This window comes from Mesocricetus auratus, unplaced genomic scaffold (genome assembly GCF_017639785.1).
Source record: "Mesocricetus auratus isolate SY011 unplaced genomic scaffold, BCM_Maur_2.0 Super-Scaffold_100025, whole genome shotgun sequence".
NCBI lineage: Eukaryota > Metazoa > Chordata > Mammalia > Rodentia > Cricetidae > Mesocricetus > Mesocricetus auratus.
Window position 1 is genome coordinate 6,367,462 of NW_024429206.1, and position 24,893 is coordinate 6,392,354.

The 24,893-nt window shown below is 42.9% G+C and overlaps 1 protein-coding gene across 1 annotated transcript in view; it reads left to right on the top strand.

Moving 5' to 3' along the window:
* Sppl3 (signal peptide peptidase like 3) overlaps nt 1–24,893 on the top strand; it is an 83,985-nt gene that overhangs the window by 48,434 nt on the left and 10,658 nt on the right. The window contains exons 2-5 of the mRNA XM_005078962.3: nt 19–96; nt 15,258–15,346; nt 23,752–23,871; nt 24,519–24,597. Coding sequence (XP_005079019.2) covers nt 19–96; nt 15,258–15,346; nt 23,752–23,871; nt 24,519–24,597 — 366 coding nt within the window. The remainder of the gene's footprint in view (nt 1–18; nt 97–15,257; nt 15,347–23,751; nt 23,872–24,518; nt 24,598–24,893) is intronic.

Here is a 24,893-nt window from a genome sequence, read left to right on the forward strand (position 1 = left end):
GTCCTCTTATTTCTCTAGGGCCTATTCCTTGGTGGATTCCAGTCAAGTGTCGACATTTCTGATATCCATTCTTCTTATAGTCTATGGTAGTTTCAGGTAAGACATTCCCCATGGGGTTATATTTAGTTGCAGTTAAAGGAAACATTGCTCTGTGGAGAGAAATAGGTTTTGTGAAGACTTGAGGTCCAATGGGTAATTCTAATATTGGTTCTTTGGTTGGCTGCTATTAAACAGTCATGTTAAACATGTCTTGTTTTTGCTTATGAATTTAGCACATTAATGCAAATATGTAAAAACTTAAAACTGGATCTGCGGGTGGTGACTCACTACAGAGCACAGCTTATTGGGAAGACTACGAGGAGAGCTGACCCTGATTCTGCTGTCACAGGAATCAGAATTTAGATAGACAATTCAAAATACAAAAAAAATCACATGCTACAAAATGAATGATAGATAGGAAGTGTTAGGGGTTTTTTTCTCTTAACTCCAAATCAAAGTATAGTGGAGGGCCTTTGATAGACAGAGAAGGAGTGAGTACACTACAATACAGCTGTGTTCAGGGAGCTAGTAAAGCCCCCTCTTATCCAGAAGAGCTGTCTCATGACTAGCACACTTACAAAAATTACATTTTCCTTACTGCAAAAGCATGGGCTTGGGTTGATCCCTACAATTCTAATAATAGACTTTTTTTTTTGCCTTCAGAAACCATTTATGTAACTCACTCACCCTGTTACCAGAGTTGAGTATGGTGACATTACCAAGTCTTCTCCCTGTTGCCTTTGGGAATGCTGAGACTGGATCCTGAGGACTACATACCCATCCTAGCACTCAGCCGTATAACTAGGAAGAAAACATAAAGAAGCCAGACAGATGCCCCCTTCTCAGACAGTCTGCCATTGAAGGAACTATAGTGGGTGTGTGATTCAGATCATTGTGTGTCTGACACAACTGAAAATGAAGGCTGTGGGCTGCAGAGATGGCTCAGCAGCTAAGAGCACTCCCTGCTCTCCCACGTAACCAATCTAAGGGATCCAGCACCTTCCCTGGCCTCTGAGGGCACCAGCACGTGTATGGCTTCCCTCACAAAGACACAGCACACACAGTCACACAGAACAGAAAAATGAAAGTAAAGACTGCTTGGGAAGTTTTTAAGTTAAGAACTTGAAGTAGTGTGAGTGATAAATATGTCAGCAAAAGGATTTTGAGCTATCTAATACATCTGGATTTTGATAAGTACTTTGTAAAATCATAGACTTGCAGTCCTTTATTACAGTCATTGTAGAAGAAAGATGTATTACTATAATATACACACCGAATACAGTTTTAATCACAAAGATGTCTAAGAGGTTCTTTTGCTGGGTGGTTCGCTTTTTTGTTTGGTGTTGGTGGTATTGTTTTGTCAACACGGGCAAGAATCCTCTGGGAAGGAGGAACCTCTTAAACTACGGCTCCATCAGATTATTCTGTAGGAAGTCTGTGGGGGCATATTCCTGATTAATGATTGATGTGGGATGGTCCAGCCTTCCAGGTAGTGCCACTCCAGAAGGACGTCCTGGGTTATATAAGAAAACAGCTGTAGAGACTGTGGAGAACAAGCCAGTGTGTTCCTCTGTGGTTCTGCTTCAGCTCCTTCTTCCCTCCGAGATGGGCTGTGATTGGGGTGTACAAGCCAAATAAACCCTTGCCTTCACTGAGTCATGTTTGGGTGTCATGTTTTTCCAGCAAAGTGAAATAGGACACACTTTTTACTTGTGTATGTATTTACTTTGAGACAGAGTCTCTGTATGTCGCCCTTAATGTCCTTGAACTCACCTTCTAGACTAGATTGGTCTTGAACTCACAGAGATCTGCCTACCTCTGCCTCCTGAGTGCTGGGATAAAAGGCATGCACCACCATTGCCCAGCCAGGACACAATTTTTAATCACTTCTAAGAAGCCAGGGCAATTTAGAACCTTACCAGTGTGATCAGTATTACCAATATTTTGTATTACTACCCCTGATATTTTATCTTTTTTCTCCACTGATACCACTTATCAACATTAAAAAAACAAACAAACAAAAAACAAAACCTTGAAAACTAAAACAAAAAGAGCCATCTTTAGGGTTACAACTCACACCACTTTCATTAGTGGAAATTAACTTTTCGTTCAACACACAAATACAGAGTTGTATACACTTAGAAAGCTAGGGTCCTTTATATACCGATTCTTTTCACACAACATCCCAAGTATTTTCTGTAATCATATTAGTGTTTAGAAATTTATTATTTCTTCATGCTGATTAGGCTATGTTTTTGTTGAACATGTGAGTTGTTACACTTTTTTGTATTTTTCCCCTTCGTTTGAACTTTATTAATATGATAAACGTTTATGTCCAGTGACATGCCTCACTTGTTTGCACCAGCCTGGAAATCCAAGTCAGATCCATGGAACCATGTAAAGAGAAAGAGAAAACCAGCTGTGCAGAGTTGTCCTCTGCTCTCCACATATACCATGGCGCATGCCCAGATGCATGTCATGTGTGCTCCCTCTCTGAAATAAAGATAAACATTTATAAGGTGAAGTACTCAACCAGAGAGTATGAACTGTCTCTCCCTACTATATGTTGCTATATTTCCAGAAAATTGCACCAGTTTAGGACTGGGCAGGTTTTCATATTGTATTAAAGAGAGTAACAGGATTGTTGTAAAGGTGTCAAGGTCTCCTGGTTTACAGTGAGAAAACTGGAGCACTACCTGTGTGTCTGGGAGATGAGAAGAGGGCATCAGAGCTCCAGGAACCAGAATTACAAATAGATGGGAGACACCACTCGGGTTCTGTGCAAGAGCAGCAAGTGCTTTTAGTGTCTGAGACATCTCTTCAGCCCATTTCATTTCTTTGAGACAGGGACTAAGTATGCTGTGCTCTGACTGGCCTGGAATTTGCAGTGTAAACCAGACTGCTCTCCAACTGTAGTAACTACTAATATGTAGTAACTACTAATCTCTATCTCTAGTTGTGGCTGCTCTGGACACTCCAGCCATGGTTTCTTAGATGTAACCACTTGTCATTGTCTGCTTTCATTGCAGACATATCACAGCCTGTTTGTGTATTTCACTCCTTGTATTGCTGAGTAGCTCTTTGGCTGTCTGGCTGCTGCTGTTTTGGCTGTTATGAATAATGATGATATGAGTGCTTGTGTACGAGTGTTGATGTGAATGTATGTTTTCATTTCTCTTCAGTAGTAGAAATACTAGGTAATATGGCAATTCTTTGATTTAACATTTTAAAAATTGCCACTTTTCCAAGGCATCTGTACCACTTTATATTCTCACCAGCACTGTATGAATTACTTTACATTCTCACCAACCGCTCACTTTTTAGGGTCTTCTTCATTTTTACTAGCATTATTAATTACATATCAGACTTCTACTATGTGATTTCCATACCTGTAAATCAGTATTTTCCCTTTAGTCACATATAAGTACATTACTCTCTTACTCCCCCTCCTTTTGCCTCCATTCTTCTTCCCAAATAGTCCTTTCTGCTTCTGTGTTTTTCTTCTTTATGTTGTTATGGCTCATTCTAGACTTGGCATGTAAAAGGAAATGTGATTTTTGACTTTCTCAGTTAGGTTAATTATGCTTAATATGATGAATTCCACCTTTACCTAGTTTCCTGAAAATACTATAGTTTCATTTCCTTTATGGCAAAACTGTGTGTGTGGTGGGGGGGTGGTTTATTAAGGAACCTCTAAGAAAATGTGTTATCTGCCTATTGCCACACACTGGTGTGGAGGTATCTCTGTTGTGTGCTAACTTAGATTCCTTTGAGTCTGTAACTAGAAATGGGACAATGGGATCACACTGCAATTATATTTTTCAATTTTTAAGAACCTGCATCCTGATTTCCATGGTGTTTAGACTAATTTACATTCCCACCAGCTGGGTGCACATAATGTTTCCCTTCTCCCTCCTGTATCCTTACCAGCATTGTGCTTTTGTGTGCTGTTTTTTGTTGATGGTGGCCACTCTGGATTGAGATGGAATCACAGCATCATTTCCATTACCTGTCATCGTCATCTTTCTGTTATCCTGTGGGTATAAAGTGGTTCCCCATTATGGCTCTGGTTTGCATTTCCTTAGTGACTTACTGTGTCCAGCATCACTTCATGTGTTATTTTATTATCCGTGCAGATTTTTGTGGTGCCCCCACCCCCAGTCCTGGGGGTCAAGTCCAAGGCCCTGAGCATGTCATACTTACTCTGAGTTCCTCTCCCGTTTCTGTCTTTCTAGTGTTGAATGTAACGAGCTCTTTATGTACTGTGAAGATGTCTTTACTAGATACATGCTTGCAAACATTTTTTCTTTCTTCCAGTCTCTAGGTTTGTCTTTTCACTTTCTGTATATTTGTAATTGTATATATCCTGGTGGACTGACATTTGTAAAATACCCCTCTATACCAATGGTTCTCATCTTGTGGCTTGAAACCCCTCTGCCAAACCTCTCTCTCCAAAAATGTTCACATTATGATTCATAACAACGGCATAATTACAGTTATGGAGTAGCAACAAAAATAATTTTGTGGTTGGGGTCAACCATAACATGAGGAACTGTATTAAAGGGTTATAGCATTAGGAAGGTTGAGAACCATTGTCTATACTTTCGTAACAATTTTTGTGTTAATACCTTACTGAGTCTGATGTTAGTGTGCCCATTTGTAGTCTTTATTTGCTGTCAATTTTCAAGAATTTGTTAAATATATATATCAAACTCAAGCTACAGTGACAGATTTTAACATGAGTCTAAGGAATCCCAAAATTCTTTTTTTAGCATTTATTTTTTAATCGTGTATATATGGGTATGTACACATACAAGTGCATAGTTTCATAGCTCTCTTACTTGGAGGCATTGAAATAAATAAGTGTTTGTTAAATGGCTCATAATACCCTTTGATATAAACATTTTGAGAAGTATCTCAGCCAAAATTGAGGGAACACAGCCAACAGCAGAGGTTTTGGATGATAGGGTTATTCAAAGGTTGTCATGCCATCTGACTGTCAATCAGTAGGTTATTCTTAAACACAATGGTGATCTAGATGTTTATGTTGCCAGCTGAATACAGACTCATTGTCTTAACTGCTCATAGCACCTTAGCAACCTGACCAAGCCTTGTGCACACCTGTGTGTGTGTGTCTCTCTCCTTATCCTAAGGCATGTAGTGTAGGTTTTCTACAACAGGCCAAGGATTTTGCTCAAAAAATCCTTTAGAGTCTAAAGAATGAGTTGATTTCTAAGAGTTGATGGGGTGAGGGTGTAACTCAATATAGAAACTTGACTTGTCTGCCACGTTAACCCTGGTTTTGAGCTGTAGGGACACAAATGATTAAATTTTTGATGTATGTGGTGCCTGTATGTTATGTGGGTGTGTGCTTGAGTAGGTGTTGATTATGGTAGATTCCTCAATAGCACTCCACCATATTTCTTGAGATAGCATCCCTCACTGAACCTGGAACTCATATCAGGTAGGCTGAGCAGCCAATACATGAATCCACTTGTCTCCAGCCACAGCACTGGGTACTGTAGACTGTGCTACTACACCTGGCCTTTACTCTGGTCCTGGGCATCTGACTCGGGTCCTTGTGCTTGTGTGGTTTCCTGACTGAAGCATCTCCACAACCCTGACTGATTCTTTTTAATTCTATTCCTTTCTTATGAATTAATTCTTATCTTTAAACAAAAAATATAACTAGATCCCTACCTCAACCTAAATAAACCCTTACTGAGACATTCAGTGTGTTAAACTACTTCCTGCTCTAGTGTTACAATAAACTCTTGTCATGACCACATTCTATTTGACACTAATTAGTTGGCCTTTGGCTCCCACTCAGCTCAAGATTATGCCGTAGCATCATGTCAAAGGTCGCTGACGTGGTCCTTGTCTGCAGTGAGGCAGAGCCTATGCAGCCCATCCAAACAATAGCTCAGAGAGACTTGGAGGAATACAGTGACACGACGAAAGCTGGTCTTAGTACACTCGCGCATGGGAGACTGTAAAGTGGAGTGTTGTGGTGGCATCTTGCTTGTACAAGTCCATCTAACGGTCAGCTAACCATAGAAGTCTGTACAGACAGACAGGAAGTGCGATAGCTGGACGGAAACAGGATGTAAGCAGGAAGAAACAGGAACTCCTCTCTTGTCTGCTGAGATGCTAAGGAGGTAAAGGAGTGGCTGTGGCTTGCTCCTTCTCTCTGATCTCAGCATTTTCGTCTTAAAAAAAAAAAAAGCCAGGCTCTACCACTGAACTGCAGCTCTTGGACTGGAGAGCTGCAATTCAGTGGTAGAGCATTTGCAAGCCTTGGACTCCATTCCCAGTGATGAAGAAAGAACCATCCCCAGCACGTACCTGGCCAGTGTGAGTGCAGTTAAGACTAGCTGTTACAAATTGAGCATGGCGGTATGTATCTGTAGTCCCTACAGTAAGGAGACAGAGGCAGGAGGGTCAGAAGTTCAAGGTCATGCTTGGTTACAAAGTAAGTTCAACCTAGTCTCACACTGTCCTCCCCCCTACCCCTCACCCCAAAAACCGCAGTTCTCAGTATTTCCAGCCGCTTCATCAGAAGACCATCCTCTTCTCCGATCTGCATCCTTTCTCTGCTGTGTGACCCAGGGTGGCCCCTAACTTGCTGTTCTCCTATGTCTTCCTCTTGAATGATGACTGTGCATCAGTAATTGCATATTCGCCTGCTACTACTTCCCGTTCGATTAGTCTATAAAAGGTAGAAATAAAAAATACTGGTTTGGGTATTTTTTAGGACAGAATCTCACCATATAACACTGGCTGTTTCAGACTTTTGATCCAAACTTGCTGTCCTCTTTCTTGCCTCAGCCTTCTAACTGCTGACAATCTGGGCCTGTGCCACCAGTCCAGTTCCTTCTGTTGGACCATGTACCCCAGCATGCACATGGAGGGGACCGCTCTGTGGAGCTGACTCTCCCTCCGTATATATGTGACTGCGTGACTTGAACTCAGATGATTAGGGTTACACAGCAAGCTGAATTGCCTCATGACCCATGGTGATCATTTAAACATTTAAGTAACCCAGGTATGCTCTTGGTGAAGCAAATAGCCAAGGTGCAATTTGAATGGAGTGTATAGTAATGACATTTTGGTGTGTTGGCATCAGATGACAGTGTTGTATAGCAGTAATAAGATTGTGATACTGGGGCAGGACTAGGGGATTAGGGTAATCACCTATGAAGACAGAGTAGACTGTTCAAGGTCTAGCCTAGCACTTTAGTGTCTGTAGAGTTAATAAGCTATCAAGTCAGTGAGGATAAAAGCCCATAATTCAAAATAGTCCCAGAGCTCTAAGGAAGTATTTAAACAGCTGAAATCTTCTGTCAGCCACGCAAGTATACCAAGCTGTTACTGGATCGAAGTCACGAGGGCCTGAAGCTAGGCCCAGTGTCCTAACACTTCCCAGCTTGAGCAGGTGTTTACAGCCTTCCACTTTCCGTATATAGATCTCTGCGCTGTGCTGTGGTGACCCCTCATAATCAGACAAGGCTTGATTTTAAGCAGGATTGAAGCTAATGAGAAGCTCAGTCACATAAGACCTGGTAAGAGTGGCTGTCTCCATAGCGCCTCCTTGTTCTGCCTTTGGCATTGTCTCTGCAACAGGACCTGCCAACAAGACAGTAAGAGATGGATGAGTTTGCTTGGTTGATTTGTTTGGGATTAAGTTTTATTTTAAGTTCTCTTTAAAAATTTCATGTATCTGTATGTGTGTGAGTACAGGTGCCCAGCCAAATCCAGAAGAAGGCATCCCATCCCTTGGAGTTGTAGTTAGGGGTGGTTACTAGCCACCCTCATCAGACACTAGAACCCAAACTACTCAGGTCCTCTACAAGAGGAGTATACACTTTAACTGCTGGACCAGCTCCATAGTGCTTTTTTTTTTTTTCCTGGTAAGGCCTCCAGGAAGTCCAGGCTATCCTCTAATTTGTAGCAATCTCCTGCCTCAGCCTCCCATGTACTGAGTTATAAGCCTGCACCACCATGCCCATCTTCACGGTAGAGAGTTTTTTAAGGGGGCAGAGTGGTGGTCTGGTGACTTGCTGCTTTGCAAGAGTTTCATTATATATGTGTGAATGGTGTGTTCACGTGAGTACGGGTGCTTGGGGAGGCCAGAAGAGGGTGTTGGCTCCCTGAAGCTGGAGTTCCAGGTGGCTGTGAGCTGCTGAAGTACTGAGACGTGAACACGGGTCCTCCATAGGAGCAGTGCACACTCTTCATAGCTGAACTCTCTCCAGCCCTGTGTTTGCTGCTGCTGTGTTTATTAATTTTTATCACGTGGAAATAAGTGGGTTTGTAGCCTTCCCTGTGTACATTCCCACTTCACTCATCTTTTCCCACAGATGAACCTCTTCTGACATCAGACAGATATTGAGCAGAATCAGCTAGCATAGGAAAGACCAGTATCACATGTTTTCTCTCATCTGTGTAATCTAGGTTTACCTACATGTATGTTGTTGGACTTTCTTTTAGGACAGCCATCTCCCCAATAATAACATGGAGAATTCTTATTAAAGCTTGGCCTTTAGCTTAGGCTTGTTCCCAACTAGCTCTTATAACTTAAATTAACCTGTTTCTATTAATTTATGTTTTGCCATGGGGCTAGTTACCTATCCTCCATAACGTACACCCAACTTCCTCTGTGTTTCACTGGCATCTGAGTTCCTCTCTCTGCCCGGAAGTCCCCACCTACTCTCTCCTGTCTAGCTGTTGGCCACTCAGCTCTTCGTCAGACCACTTAGGTGCCATAGGAAGGGGAGGTAAAACAGACATATCTTCATGCAGTGTAGACAAATATTCTGAAGCACATATATGTAATACATATGTAGAAAATGAAAGTAGAAAGGGTGGCTGCAAAAGGAGAGAAAGGAGGTGTAAAGGTAGAATTGGTTTGGTTTTTCTGAGTGGCCTTGGATGTCTTGAAACTCTCTCTATAGACCAAGCTGGCTATACATTTGGTAGGTAGAAATCTGCCTACCTCTGCCTCCTGAGTACTAGGATTGAGTTCTTAATAGCTCTCAGTTAATAACAAATTGGAAGTTAAATAGCCCCTCAACCTGGTTGCACAGGTTCATTGCCTCCATCTTCTGAGAGAAGCTGTGTATAGCCCATGCCTCTGGTAAGACCAAAAAGGCAGCTAGCGGCTGTCCAGTTCAGAGTGTCGGGGTGTGCCAGCAGGAGAAGTGAAAGCTTGACCCCAGGGCAGACATGCGAATAAAGATTCTTGTAAAGTCACCCAGCTGAAACCAGAGTCAGAGAAGCAGCCTTGGACAGAACGAGTGTCCTTACTGCTATTATGTTCATAAGTGGATTTGAAAACTCAGATTGATGCACGTCTTCCCAAAGCATGCCCACAGGGAGGACGCAGACTGTGTTCACTGGCTGCAAGCACGCTCCCATGCACTGAATCACCAGTCTAGACTTCTGTCCCTTTAGATGATTAGCTCTGCCATGAGAGCTAATGAAAGTTTAGAGTACAGAGGGGTGGAACCATACGCTAAATTACTGCAGGGATCGTGGCAGAAGAGACTGGTCTTAAAGTGTCATAATACAAGTTTTGTGTTTTGTTTTTTTTTAGGTGTTGTTGTTTTATAGACCTAATCAGAAGCAAGAAGTGATGGTTTGTCCAGCAACCAGTCACTGTAACAATTCCTCTAGGACTGATGGACTTGGGGCAGTTAAGTTAACCTTTTATTTCCTGCCAAAGCATCTTCCTTTGGTAGATCTAAAAATAAATATAAGACCCCAAATGTATACAAACAGGTGAATGTTAGAATTAGAAAGCTGAGTAGTCTAGATCTGTTTACTGTTATTATTGGCCTCTCACTCACTCTGTGTGTGTGTGTGTGTGTGTGTGCACGCGCGCTCGCGTGCTTACAAAAGTGCACGAAGTGACAATTTCAGATAGTTTTCTTCAGATAGCAAAGGAAAGCAATCCTGACTCACAGTGAGTGGGTCCTGTTTTCTGGCTCAAACTTCCAATTGCTCTGCAGAGAGCCTTCTCTGAGTTCAGGGTGATCCATGCATGTAAGGAAATTGACAGTGTGAGAAGGAAGACTGTTCCCACTTACCAGCCTCATGGCATCAAGTAGAGCACTCAAGGTAGAAAACAGTTGCCCAGACTCATGCTGCTTCACATCACTCCATAAACACAGAGCAACGTTGAGCAAGTGAGAAATCAGACAAAATGTATAGCTATATGAAAAACTAAGCAGCCAACATGAGTAAAAATCTTGAAGCAGCAGAGAAAACAGGTGGAATTCAGTGGTAGAGTGTTTGTCTCACACAAAACCCTGGGTTTGCTCTCAAGCACCACAAAAATTTTTAAAAATGTAGATACACTTTTGCACAGTATCTGCAACAAGGCAAGGAAGGCCGGAGCTATGCTGAGAATGACCACACTGACACACAGATGTTAGAGTAACTGAAGAAGTAAATCATACAGTTGTAACGGTATATATCATATACAAAAGGGCTTGACTAAAGACCCAAACCAAGTGGGGTTTCTTAGGTGATTCTATGTGTGTAAGTGTTTGCTTACAGTGAATGTTTGTGCACCATGTGCATGGCTGGTGTACACAGAAATCAGAAAAGGACTTGGATTCCCTGGAACTGCAGTTACAGATGGTTGAGTGCTGGGAACTAAACACAGGTCCTTTAAGAGCAGTAAATACTTTTAACCATCAGGCCCAAATCAAAAGCACAGAAATGAAATTAGGTCATACATTGCATGGCAGATCAGCTCCTAGACATTGTGGGGGAGAAGATAGTGGGCCCTGAAAACAAAGAGCTAGAGACTGCCCAGACGAAAACAGAGCTGTCATTACCACTTCTGTGACACCCCCCCACCTCAAGAAGCATCGGCTTGAGGCCCCCCCCACCATGCCCCCTCCCACCGCACCACACCCCATCCCACCCCATCCTTGGCTACACAGTGACACCTGCCTCAAGACAGAAAGATGAGATCATTGTCATACATTTTCAGGGTTGTTGAAAACCATAATTCACAGATCAGGAGCCTCAATATACTCCAAGCACAAGAGGCTTGACTTGCAGTACCCCAAAGCACAGTACCTTCATGTAATGGCTCAGAACCAGTGAGAAAAGGAGATCCTGAAAGCCGCAAGGGGCAGGGTCATCTCCAGAGGAGAAAAGATGTGATGACAGTTTATCCTTACAAAAAGATACCAGAATGTCAGGGGATTAGAGACCAGCTCACCACTGTAAGACTGTGGCAGAAGTGTCTTTCAGGAATGAAGGAAAAAATGTTTTTAGATAAACAAGACCTGAAAGAATTTGTTTCCAGTTTCCACTTTGAGAAATTTTAAATCCTTCACACCAAATCAAAGTGACACACCCAGTTGAGCTAGGTGTGGCTCAGAGGCAAAGGAGACCCATCTTTGCAAGTTCCAGGCCAGCCTAGTCTTCATAACAAGTTCCAGGCCAGCCTAGTCTTCATAACAAGTTCCAGGCCAGCTAGGGTTACATAGTAAGACCCTTTTTTAAAAAAAAAAAAAATTAAAAAATTGTTATTTTCTGTGTGTGGGTGTTTTACCAGCATGTATGTGTGTATGCCATGTGCATGCAGTGTCCCCAGAGATCAGAGAGGTCACTGGATCCCTGCAGGGAACTGGAGTTACAGATGGTTGTGAGCCATCATGTGGGCTGGGAAATGAACCTAAGTAAGACCCTTTCTTTAGAAAAAAATTTAAAAATAGCTGTTTGTGTCTGTCTGTAGGGCTCAGCAGTTAAGAGCGCTGGCTGCTCTTGCAGAGGCACTCAGTCCCTAGAGTGGTTTTTCACAAACATGATGCCGAGTTCAGAGCCCCAGAGCCCACACAAAAACCGAGTGCAGCACAGCTGGGTTTCTGGAACTCTGGTCAACCAGTCTACCTAATCACACATACACACAAAACACATGCATGTGTACCCTTACACATGCACACGTGCACACACACACAGAAAAACATAACTGCTATAAATATAAAACTAAAAAAAGTTTAAAAGGCAAGTCAGGCAGTAGTGGCACATGCCTTTAATCCCAGCACTAAGGAGGTAGAGGCAGGTGGATCTCTGAATTTGAGGCCAGCCTGGGCTACAGCGTGAGTTCCAGGACAGCCAGGGCTACTCAGAGAAACCTGAAAAACCAAAATACAAAACAAAAGAAGTTTAAAAGGCCCAGAAAAGGAACTTGTTGCTTATACTCATCAACAGAAAGATAGAGTGGTCCCTGTCAAGCAAAGTAGTTTTCCAAGCAAACTGCATTTCCACAGACAGAAAGCATAGCCTGAGTGCTAACTTTTTAATATATGTTCTTTACATTCCAATCCCAGGTCCCTCTCCTTCCTTCCCCCATCCCACTTCCCAAAGGCTTCTCAGAGAGGATAAGGCCTCCCCTAGGATGTCAACTACATCTGTGCCTTCAACTAATGAGGCAGGACCAAGGCGTTAAGCGCCCCCCCCACACATGTCTAGGCTGAACAAGGGATCCCTCCATAGAGAATGGGCTCCACAGAGTCCGTTTGTACATTAGTGTTAGGTCTTGGACCCACTGCCAGTGGCCTCATATATTGTCCCAACTGCACCACTGTCACCTGTATTCAGGGGTCCTAGTTCTGTCCTGTGCTGGTTCCCCAGTTGACAGTGCGGAGTCAGTGATCTCTCACTAGCTCTGGTCAGCTGATTCTGTGGGTTTCCCCATCGTGGTCTTGACTCCTTTGTTCACATTATTGCTCCTCCTTCACTTCAATTGTACTCCAGGAGCTTGACCCAATGGTTAGCCATAGATCACATCTGCTTCCAGCTGTTTCTGGAAGAGGGATCTAGATTGTAGGCTGGTTATACTTTGCTCTGTGTCTGGTACTCACTTATGAGTGAGTACATACTATATTTGTCTTTCTAGGTCTGGGTTACTTCACTTAGGATGGTTTTTTTCTAGTTCTGTCCAATTGTCTACAAATTTAGAGGTACCACATTTTCTTTATCCCTTCTTCAGCTGAAGGGCATCTGGGTTGTTACCAAGTTCTGACTATTACAAATACTGACTATTACAAATAGTTGAACAAATGTCCTTGTGGTGTGAATGTGCCTCCTTTGGGTATATGCCCAGCGGTGGTATTGCAGGGTCTTGGAGTAGATTGATTCCTAATTTTCATAATGCTAATTTTCACAGTGACTGTACAAGTTTGCACTCCTGAGTGTTAAGTATTAACTTTTATAAGAGGATATTGTTGTAGAATATTTGTTTAACTATGTAAAGATGTGTTGCGTTGCATTTGTTTAAATATATAAAGATGTGTTGCTGTTTTACCTTGCCTGCCTAAGGCACCTGATTGGTCTAATAAAAAGCTGAATGGCCAAGAGCAAGGGAGTCGGTATAGGTGGAACTTCCCATCAGGGAGAATAACTAGAAGGAGGAATTTAGGCTCAAAAGAAGAAAGTAAAAGAGACTACAGGGAGATACCAGGTGCCAGACAGACAGACATGGAGGAAGCAGGAAAGTAGGACATGTAGAACAAAAGAAAGGTAAAAAGCCCCAAGGCAAAACGTAGATGAAAAGAAACAGGTTAAATTAGGTTAAAAGAGCTGGTGGGACACTAAGTCAAAGTCAGGCATTCATAATTATAGTAAGTCTCCGTGTCTTTATTTGGGAACTGGTTTGGCAGCCCAAAGAAAATGCCAACTAGAGAATGTCTCTTTTCTTTCATTGTGTGTGTGTGTGTGTACAGCTTGTAGATTGTAGGAACTGGTTCTCATTCCACCACATGGGATGGAGGAATTAAATTCAGGTAACTAGACTTGGAGCAAAGACATTTCCCTGAGCCTCCTAAATGCTTATTCATATATGATAATTATATGAATAAAACTGGTAGATAGAGAAGAAAATAAAACCCACAAATATAACTGAAAATAAGTGTCCCTCATTCAATAATTGACCAATATAAGCAGAAAGAAAATGAACAACAGTATAGTGAATTTTATGTCCTGTATGTCTGTGTTGTGTGTGCATGTCATCCATAGGACGTAACCGGTATCTTCTTCCTCAATGTCTCTCATGAAACTGTGAGCTCATCAATTGAGCTAGGCTGACTAACCAGTAAACTTCATGGATTGCCTGGTTTTGTGCCACATACTCCCTGTTCCCAGAACTGGGTTACAAATGTGTGCAACCATACCAGCTTTTGACATGGGTTCTAGAGAGCCAAACTAACTCTACACGGCAATCTTGACTAAGGAGTCCTGACAAACCTCCCTCTTTGTCAGTTTAATCTAGCTGGCATCTGTGAAATTCCCAACAACAAAAACAGGTTTTTACCTAGCAGACATTAAGATATTTGCCAATATTGGACATATCAGAACACATGAAACAAGTTGGAATAATATAGCATATGACCTGTACTCTATATTAGCTCATGCTGCCATAGCAAACTATTGTATAGCCTTGATGGCTTAGACAACAGAAAATTATTTTCTCAGAGTTCTGGAGGCTAGAACTTCAAAATCAGATGTATGGTTGGACTGTTGCCAAAATGACCCAGTTAAACATGAGCACCTCAGTGTGTGAGATTCCCAGCATTGTCCTTCCCAACACTTGACTCTTAACCTGACTTAATTCTTGCCATTCTACACACACACACACACACACACACCTCAGTTACATGATTTGTAGGTGTTTTCTTCCGTTGTAGGGTAAGTGGCCTTTGTTTATTTATCTTTAAGACTGTTGTTAGAAGCACAGGCATTTTCACCTTAGAAAGTCTTCAGACTACCCTCTCTAAAAGCTGTTGCTTGGGTATAAAAATCCCAAAATGTGCTTGCTCCTTATCCAGCATTTCTCTCCAGATTTTTATCCCAAGAAAATAATTAAAGCCAGGCTGTGGTGGCACACACCTTTAATCCCAGCACTCGGGAAGCAGAGGCAGGCAGATCTCTGTGAGTTCAAGGACAGCCAGGGCTACACAGAAAAAACAAAGAAAAGTAATGAAGGATGAGTGTTGAGACTGGAAGATGGAGCTGTACTTGAGTGCACCTTTCAGTGGTCAGGAGAGCTCTTGAACCGACACCGTAAGCTTTGCTCATAGTTCAGAAGACATCATCGTTTTCCCCTCATAACTTAGCATTGTAGAACACTGTCTCCTGACTGGCCTTGCTGATTTATTTCTTAAGCAAAACTGAAACTTACCTTTCAATTTTTCCCACAGGTCTCTTAATATGGACTTTGAAAACCAAGATAAGGAGAAAGACAGTAACAGTTCTTCTGGGTCTTTCAATGGCAACAGCACCAATAACAGTAAGGCGTGTCATGTCATTCACCCCCACCCCATCCACATGTGCTTACCTCAGCTGACCTCTGTCCCCCAGTTAATCATTCCATGGCTTTGTGTTTTGCTTGATACAGCTGAAAGAACTATCATCTGCTACATTTTATGTTGTAAATCTGAACCCACTGAGTATTTGAGCCTAATGCTCACTACTGAGATCTTTCCTTAAGATAAGGCTAAAGGATACCCATCTCAGGCGTCCACCTGCCTGTGACTTTAGTATCTGTTTTTATGAGGTGAGGTTGGTAACTTGTACTGAGAACACTGTGATTCAGTGACTCTTAAGAGACGGCATCCAAGTACTGTGAAGAAAACTAACCATTAGGAGTGTCTCCTGATTTCAAAGATCTTTTTTTTTATAGAGGTGAATTTGTAAACAAATTATTGTGTATCCATACAGTGGAATATTATTTCATAATGAAGTACTGGGGGCAGGGAGATGACCTGATCAGTAAAGTGCTTGCCCTACAAGCATGGGGTCCTGAGTTCAGATCCCCAGGACCCTTGTAATAATCCAGGCATAGTGGCATGTACCTATAACCCCAGCCCTGGGGGGCAGGATGAAAGCACCTCTGGGGTTTGCTGGGTAGGGAGCCTAGCCTACTCTGTCAGCTCCAACTAGAGTGAGACCCTGCTCAATAAATAAGTACACATGTGTACATGCACTTCACATACATATATACTGTATATACACACCATATTCATAAAAGTGAACTTCTGGCTGGGCGGTGGTGGCGCACGCCTTTAATCCCAGCACTCGGGAGGCAGAGGCAGGCGGATCTCTGAGTTCGAGGCCAGGCTGGACTGACAGCCTCCAAAACAATACAGAGAAACCCTGTCTCGTAAAAAAACAAAACAAAACAAAACAAAAAAAAGTGAACTTCTGGTACATGCACCAATACAGATGAAGCTTGTGCTGTGCTAAGTAAAGGAAGCCAGGCATAGTTACTTCCTGTGTGAGTTCCTTTATATGAAATCCCCCAAACAACAAATGTGTCTGGACAAAAAGTTAATTCGTGGTTGCCTGGGGCTGGAGAGAAGAAGAGTAACTATAAAAGGTGAGAGCTTACTGGGTGGTTGTAAAAATAAATAAATAATGACAAATGAATAAATAAGTAACAAAGAAAATAAAACTAGAGTGTAGTGATTTCAGAGATCTTAAGTTTACCAAAGAATGGATTCTAAAATGGATTAGTTTTTAGGTGTGTGAATTCTCCCTGAGTAGAGTTAGAGAGAATACAATGCTTGTTATGGAAAGAGATGAGGAGAAAGAAGGATGGGGTCTGGGTTGACTTGAGCAGTAGACTCCCACCACCACCAGAAACACGGCTTGTGGATAGCAACATTTATACCGACACTTCCCATTTACTCATGCTTTGTTACACCAACACCAGCTGTTCCTTCCTGGTTGTTTAGGGTTAGGGTGTGGCCCGCACTCAGCACCTCAGAAAGAGACCAAGTCATTTCACCACCCAGGAAGAGAGTGAAGAAAGCCAGCTATAGTGGTGGGTCAGTATGCCTTTTCTCTGGGGAATAATAGGTCTGATGCTGGCAGACACAGCATTCCAAGAAAAGGGACTTTGCGATTTCTGACAGGAGAGAGTGAGCTTGGCTCACAGGACAGGTTACTGCTGCCTGCTAGTGAGGTCTGGATCTTAGAAACAGTTGGTAGAATGTTGATGGAGGACCATGGATGGAAAGAGACCACTTAATGCCATTCGTTTCCTTTTATTTAGTTCCTTAATGCTTCATAACCAGATTGCACTTACCCAGTTTTTTACTTCAAAATGAGAAGTGAACATGACAGAGACAGCAAAACAGAATCAGCTCTGTGAGTTTAAGGACAGCCTTGTCTACAAAAGCTAGTTGCAAGACAGCCAGAGCTACACAGAGAAACCCTGTTTTAAAAAACAAAACAAAAAACAGAATGAATCTTGAGCAGCCTTTAGACTCAGTCTTTGAGACATAGAGACAGGTAGATCTCTGAGTTTGAGGCCAGCCTGGTCTACAGAGTTTCAGGACAGCCAGGGCTACATAGACTCTGCCTTTAAAAAAAGAAAGGTCTTTTCACAAAGTGATAAAATCTTTGTGTGAAATAAAGTCTGTACCAATAACTCCTAGAAACCACACTAACGCCAGTGTGAAGTCTGACTTTGACATCAATGTATTGTGTCACTGTTATCTTGTTAGTACTTCCAGCCAGTCACTTACATTCACTGTTGTAACTCTCTTTGTTTGTTTGCTTTGGTTTTTCCAAACAGGGTTTCTCTGTGTGGCCCTGGCTGTCCTGGAACTCACTCTGTAGACCAGGCTAGCCTCAAACGCAGATCCACCTGCCTCTGCCTCCTTGGTGCTAGTATTAAAGGCACGTACCGCCACTGCCTGGCTTGTAACTTTATTTCTAAAGTCCTGTGTTGTGTAGCATATATGCAAACGGTGTAATTAAAACAGATGATAATCTCTGGTACACTACATCACAGAATCTAAGGGAAATCTGCAATGTGTCTCAGTAAAATCTCATTCAACGTACTGTGGAAGGAAGTACCTAACTGCTAACACCAGTGTTTAGTTCTTGTTATTTATCAGGGTGAAAGAGAATCATCACTTCCACAGAACACTGAGACCCAGATACCAAGAAGGTGATGAGCCAGTGCAGAGAAAGTCGGCATTCAGCCATGGAGGAGTCCATCATTCTAAGTTGAAAGGACAGGGCGGAAACAGCCAGAATAAAGGGTTCTAGGTTACTTGCCTTGGCTGTCAGTAACTACTAGATTGTCCCTGGTTATTGAAAGACCTAGAAGTGCTCAAGATAACAGGTTAGGTCAGCCATGTGACCCACAGCAAAACATCAAAGTGTGCAATGGTAACTGTGGTCTTCCTGTAGGGCTCCTAGAATACCTGACCAAAGACTCGGGAGTTGTCACTTCAGATAAAGAGTAGAAGAACCCTCTTTGAAAGTAATAGCAGTAGCAATCAGGAAAGCAGACTGTAAACTGCCTGAAATAGCACTGCACAGCCACCAGCACAGCACAGGATGAAACCTGGACAGACAGGCTCCTCTTGTGTTTCTTGGGAGAGTGTATGGTGGTTGGCCTGGAACTCACTGTGTTGACCAGTCTGGCCGTAAACTCATGGATCCACCTGCCTTTGTTCTCCACATTATTGGGATTATAGGTTCGTGCCACCGTGTCTTTTTTTAAAGATTGATTTTTTTTTTTTTTTTTTTTTTTTTTTTTTGGTTTTTCGAGACAGGGTTTCTCTGTATTGTTTTGGAGGCTGTCCTGGAACTCGCTTTGTAGACCAGGCTGGCCTCGAACTCACAGAGATCGCCTGCCTCTGCCTCCCGAGTGCTGGGATTAAAGGTGTGCGCCACCAACGCCTTATTACATACAGTGTTCTGCCTACATGCCAGAAGAGGACACCAGATTGAAGTGTAGATGGTTGTGAGCCACCATGTGGTTGCTGGGAATTGAACTCAGGACCCCTGGAAGAGCAGTCAGTGCTCTTAACCTCTGAGCCATCTCTCCAGCCCTAGTAGTAAGATATTTTTTAAGCCACGTAAATTCTATTGCCTGACTTCAGTCCTTTCATAGCCTCCAGAGACAGACCTAATGCCTGGTGAAGGAATGAAGAAAAGACAGACAGAAGAAAAATCTGGGATAGGGTAGACTGAGTTCTCTGTTGGAGAAACTGCAGCCTTGAAGCTTGTGAGTTTGTTGCCAAGAGTTGAATAGAGAGGTGGGGTTGTTGCTTACAGCGGAACAAAGAGGCGGGGTTTATGGTCTACAGCTGGATCAGGGAGGCAGATTTAGCTAACTAAGCTCAGTTGGAGTTGGTTGAGAGCGGTCTTCACCTCCTAAACATCCCCAGGAGAACGCTGCCTCCTCATGTACTCCTAAAGACGCCTCGGGGCCTCAGCAGGTAGTTGCCATTTTCCCATGGGTTTGAAGAATTGGGGTCCTTGGCATGGCCAGCCTATGTCAATATGGGCTTTCTGTACTCCCTGCACCGGACATCTGGAAGTCTTGAACTGTGAAATTGGTGGATAGACACTTGGAATTCTCTTGTTAGTAAAGAGTACCTATCTCTAATCTCCCCATTTTGACTGTAAAGCCCATGAAAACTAGACATTTCTCCTAATCCGTCCTGTTGCCTAGTGTATGATAGTTGTTGATAAATAGTTAATCAAAAGATAAAGTCAACCGTGTAACGACTCAGTTTACACCGGTGTTCTCACTGTTTGCTCCATAACCAGGTGTGTGTTTTGCCAGTGCTTATACTCCCTGAGAGGAAGAGACAGGAGGGTGAGGAATCCGAAGTCATTCTAGGAGTTGGAGGCTACCCTGGGCTACATTAAGACTGGGTTCCAAAAAATAAAAATGTTATTGTTTATAATTTTTAATTCCATAATCATGCCTTTCTATTAGCTTGACTTTCGTTCTGAAGATAATGCAGTTGGGTCTGTGTAATCCTTTGTGATTATGATTGCTATGTTAAATGTCTTGCTCTACTTTATTTTGCTTTTAAATTATGGGAATTTGGCAAAAAATGTCTAATTGGCTAGTCCATCCCCTATAGAACCATTCTCTCTGGCAGCACTAAAAGAACTTTACTTGCCCAGTGACATATTCTCTTGGCTTAGAATCTATGGGTTCAAAGAGAAATTCAATACACTCTAACACCCTTGGATGGCTTGCTAATGTAACTGTCCTTCTAACAGGTGTCTGAACTTTTGTGTTCATATTTTAATTCAGGAGACAGACTTTTGTGTAGGTCAGGATGACCTCAAAATCACTATGTAACCAAGTATGACCTTGATCTGACACACGTGCCTCAGCTCACTGGGATCACCGGTGGGCACCACACTCACAAATGAACTGATTGCATGTCTGTAGACAACAGCATGCTTTGTTGTACAGGAGAGGAGAGAGCGTGAACGGGAACGTGGTTTAGGTTTGTGGTTTAAAAGGGGTTTTGTTTGTTTACCTAATAGCAAAGTCATTTATGTTGAAGACAGTTGTTTCTGTACTTTTCTTTAGTTCTTTGACCCACAGAAGAGGCCCCACATTTAGAGGAGATGGTGTCATAGAATTTGGCCTGCAGGTGTACACACTCAGAATCCCTGTGGTGTGCTAAGGGTTGACTGTAACTCAGAGCAGACCACTTCCTGGGTCATATGTGTTTGTCACCACACCTTGATCACTATTCCCAAGTGAAATTATCCCTCTGCTATGTGGGTTACTTGACCTTCACCTAACCACTAAGAAGTGGTTTGGTTTTGAGGAAATATTTCATGGCTTATTTCCCCTAAAACTGAATAACTCTTGGGATAGGTAAATTTAAATCCTTAGAGCTGAGTTTTTTCTCATCTTTAAGACAAGCTGTCCTTGAGCCATAGTCTTCCTGCCCACTTTCCTCAGGCATCAGGGTTATATAGGCTTTTCCACTCCCTGTTTGCTCTTCTAAAATGTCTGCTTTCTTTTTGCTCTGTGAGGGTGGAGACAGGATCACACAGGCCCGGGGATGGAATTCAAGACATCGGGCTAGCACAGGTGTCTTTGCCCAACAATGCATTCTCTGGACAGCAGGTGTGGCAGTCACAGAGGCCAGAAAAGGGCAACACACACACACACACACACACACACACACACACACACACACACACACACACACACACACACACACACCACCCTCTCCCTGCAGGAGCTGTACATAGAGGCAGTTGTGAGCTGCATGGTATGGGCACTGGGAAGTGAACTCACCGGTTGCAAGAGCAAGTGTTCCTAATGCTGAGAGACCTCCCAGCCCTAGCAGTGGTGCTTAGTGTTAACGTGTCATTCCCAGCCCTTTGTGCCTATGTGTGTATTTTACTTGTAGCCTCAACACAGTTTTAACTTTAATTCCTTATAATAGATTGTGTGACAGTGTTTCATATGACATCTCAGTGGGACTAATTAAGTAGATGGCATACAAAACACATGGGGTTTCCCCTTCCATCGGTGATCATTAGATTTTGCCAATCCCTCATCTGTCATAGTTCCAAACTCCACATACAAAATAAACTTTTCTGTGTAGACTTTTAGCTAGAGCTAACCCCTGGAGACTTCATTGTAATTATCTAAGCAGTGTAATGTTTAAACATCTCTTGAGAGCCAGCAGGGGGGCTCAACATGTAAAGACACTGCCAAGTCTGATGAACTGAGTTCAAGCCATGGCACACCCACACCTAAACACAAAATAAATAATAAGTAATTGTGATTCTAAGTAATGATGATCTCTTCAGTGATTTCAATGGACAACCAAGAATTAAGAACACTGAATGGGGCTGCTCTTCCAGAGGTCCTGAGTTCAGTTCCCAGCACCCACATGGTGGCTGACAACCATCTGTAGTGAGATCTGGTGCCCTCTTCTGGCTGGCAGCCATACATGCAGGCAGAACACTATACATAATAAATAAATCTTAAGAAAAACAAAAAACAGGGGCCTGGAGCAATGGCTCAGCAGTTAAGAGCACTGGCTGCTCTTCCAGAGGACCTGGGTTCAATTCCCAGCACCCACATGGCAGCTCACAGCTGTCTGTAACTCTTGTTCTAGGTGACACCCTCACACAGACAAATGTCACATAAAATACTAATAAATATTTTTTAAAAAGGCATAACACTGTGCTGCATCCTGCTCTAGCCCAGGACTTTCTCTATTAGTTTCCTGTTTTGGTGCCTTAAAATTCATTCATAATAGCTTTTCTGATTGGCTGTTTGAAGCTGTCTTCCCTCCACCCCCTACCAGAATGGCAATGAACCCACTGACAGAAAATGTTGTTTATTACTTTTCATTATGTGTATATGGGTGTGGGCACTTGGATGCAGGTGTCCTCAAAGACCAGAAGGAACACACTGGATGCCCTGAGCTGCAGTTACATGCAGGTAGTGATGAGCCTCCTGATGTGGGTGCTGGGAATCAAACCCGGGTCCTCTGGAAGAGCAGTGCATGCACTTAACCAGTGAGCCTTCTCTAGCCACAAGAATTTTTCTTTTGGGATTTTATTTTTATATTGTGTGTATAAATGTGTGCCTACATGTGCACGTGTGTGCCCAAGGAAGATGTCAGGTCCCCTAGAACTGGGCTTACAGATGGTTGTGAGCTGCTCTGTGGGTTCTGAGAACTGAACTTGGGTCCTCTGCAAAAGCACCAAGTACTCTAAACTATTGAGGCGTCTTTACAGCCCAAAATTATTGTCTTAATGTCTTTGTATAGCCAAGTGTTTGCATGTATGTGAAGCTAGAGAACAACCTCAGATGCCACCTTGAACAATGTCATCCACCTCCTTTAGGACAAAGTCTCCCATTGGCCTGGAGCTCAGTAGTTAGGCTCTGCTGACTGCTCATCTAGCCCCAGAGACCCTCTTCCCTAGTGCCAGCCTCACAAGTACACAGCCATGCCCAGCAGACTGTGCGTGGGGTTTTGGGAATTAAACTCATATTTGGGCTTCCAAAACCAATGTTTTACCAGCTGAGCTATCCCCCAGCTTCAGGAAATTATTCTTGGTTTTTTGTTTTTTGTTTTTCCCCCTTTGAGACAAGGTCTCACTATGAAGCCCTTGCTACCTGGAACTCGCTCTGTAGACCAGGCTCACAGATCCGCCTGTCTCCGACTCCCAAGTGCTGGGATTAAAGGCGTGTGCACCACCTGACTCAAATGAAGAGTTTTTGCACACTGTAGTGAAAGCACCAAGGACAGCAAAGAGGCTCACAATGTCACTGAGAGAAAGTCATTGGGACAGTAATGCCTAGAGCCATCTGCATTTCATGGCTTACTGCATAAAGTTCTGGCTTGGCTGAGTGGGAAGCTAGGTTACTGAAAGACAAGGATGGCAGTTATAGGATATGGAGTTTGAATAAAAATTGAAGTCATGGCAGGTCTTGAAACTGACGGCCAGTTCCAGTTAACTGGTATTAAATATTTCAAATGTCTGGAAAGGTGACTCAGCAGTTAAGAGCACGGTTGTTCTTCCAGAGTCTGAGTCTCAGTTCATCCCAGCTCCCATGTGGTGGCTCACAACTGTGTGGAACTCTTGTGGCATCCTCTTCATTTCAGTATTTGTTTATACCCTCTTGGGTAGAATGAATTCTGGCCACATACTGAGGTGTTTGTTTGATGCTTGCTCTGTTACTTTCCAGTTAAGGTCTTAAAAGTCCTTAAGCTGGGAAAACTACATAAATGGATTCTAAAATATCTGAGCTCTTCTTTTAAGCCTGAAGAGGTAATGTCAGTTCATTGTTTAGACTCAGGAGTACAGTAAATTATGAGGGGGGTACGTGGCCATCTTGCCTGTTGAGAAATAAGTGGTGAGTGTGTCCTGTTTTCTCTTGCTCAGGTATCCAGACAATTGACTCCACCCAGGCTCTGTTCCTGCCCATTGGAGCGTCCGTCTCTCTCCTTGTAATGTTCTTCTTCTTTGACTCAGTTCAAGTCGTTTTCACAATATGTACAGCAGGTAAATTGGCTTCACGTATACTACAAGGAAAAAATTATAGTTTTAATCACTGTTCATATATTATGATGTGTCTGCCATGCCTTGTAAGTTGTATCTTCATCAGTCTGAGAGAAAGGTGGGAATTGGAAAACTGAAACTTCAGTGATACCACCTTTATAACTCAAAGGTCTCGGTAGGCGTGACCCTTGCATCCTCCAGTAATGTCCAGTCTGCCAATAGAAGTATTGATGCTCATAAAGGACTTGCCAGCTTTCCCTTGTGTTTTCAAACTAAGCAACGATGGAAGTACAGGGGGAAATGAGCGAGTTAAATACTCTAGGCGTCTACCTCTGCCTGCTGCTTGTTCTTTCCTCTGGGTTAAGACAGTAAGGAAGTCTTTAGAGCCAGGTGTGGTGGCGCACACCTTTAATCCCAGCACTCGGGAGGCAAAGGCAGGCGGATCTCTGTGAGTTCAAGACCAGCCTGGTCTACAAAGCTACACAGAGAACACTGTCTCAAAAAAACAAAACAAAACAAAAAGTCTTTAGGTAGTAACTTTCCCACTTGTCAAGAAAGGTATGTTGGAAGAGGGTTTTACATGAGTTATGTCATTTTTCTTATGAGTAGTTAAGAAAAAGGTTTTAATGAAACGTATTTCCTTTCCCTAGTTCTTGCAACAATAGCTTTTGCTTTTCTTCTTCTCCCGATGTGCCAGTATTTAACAAGACCCTGTTCACCTCAGAACAAGTAAGTTCTTAGGACTTTCCTCTAGGTTTTAAGAGTGACTGACGGGGATCTGCTGGGATACGCAGCCAGAGATTGGGGTTTGAGATGTTGGGCCATACTTGTTAAAACTGGAAGATAATGTCCCCTTTTCACCTTTTCATGGCAGAGGAGATACAGATGAGGCTTCCACAGTGGGAATGTGTGGGATGTGCTTCCCCCTTAGCTGGGTAGGAAGGACACAGGGGATGGACTCCTCATGGCTCTTCTTGGGTGACCGCGTGTGCTGCCCTGCTCAGAGCGCCTCACCTCCAGGAGCC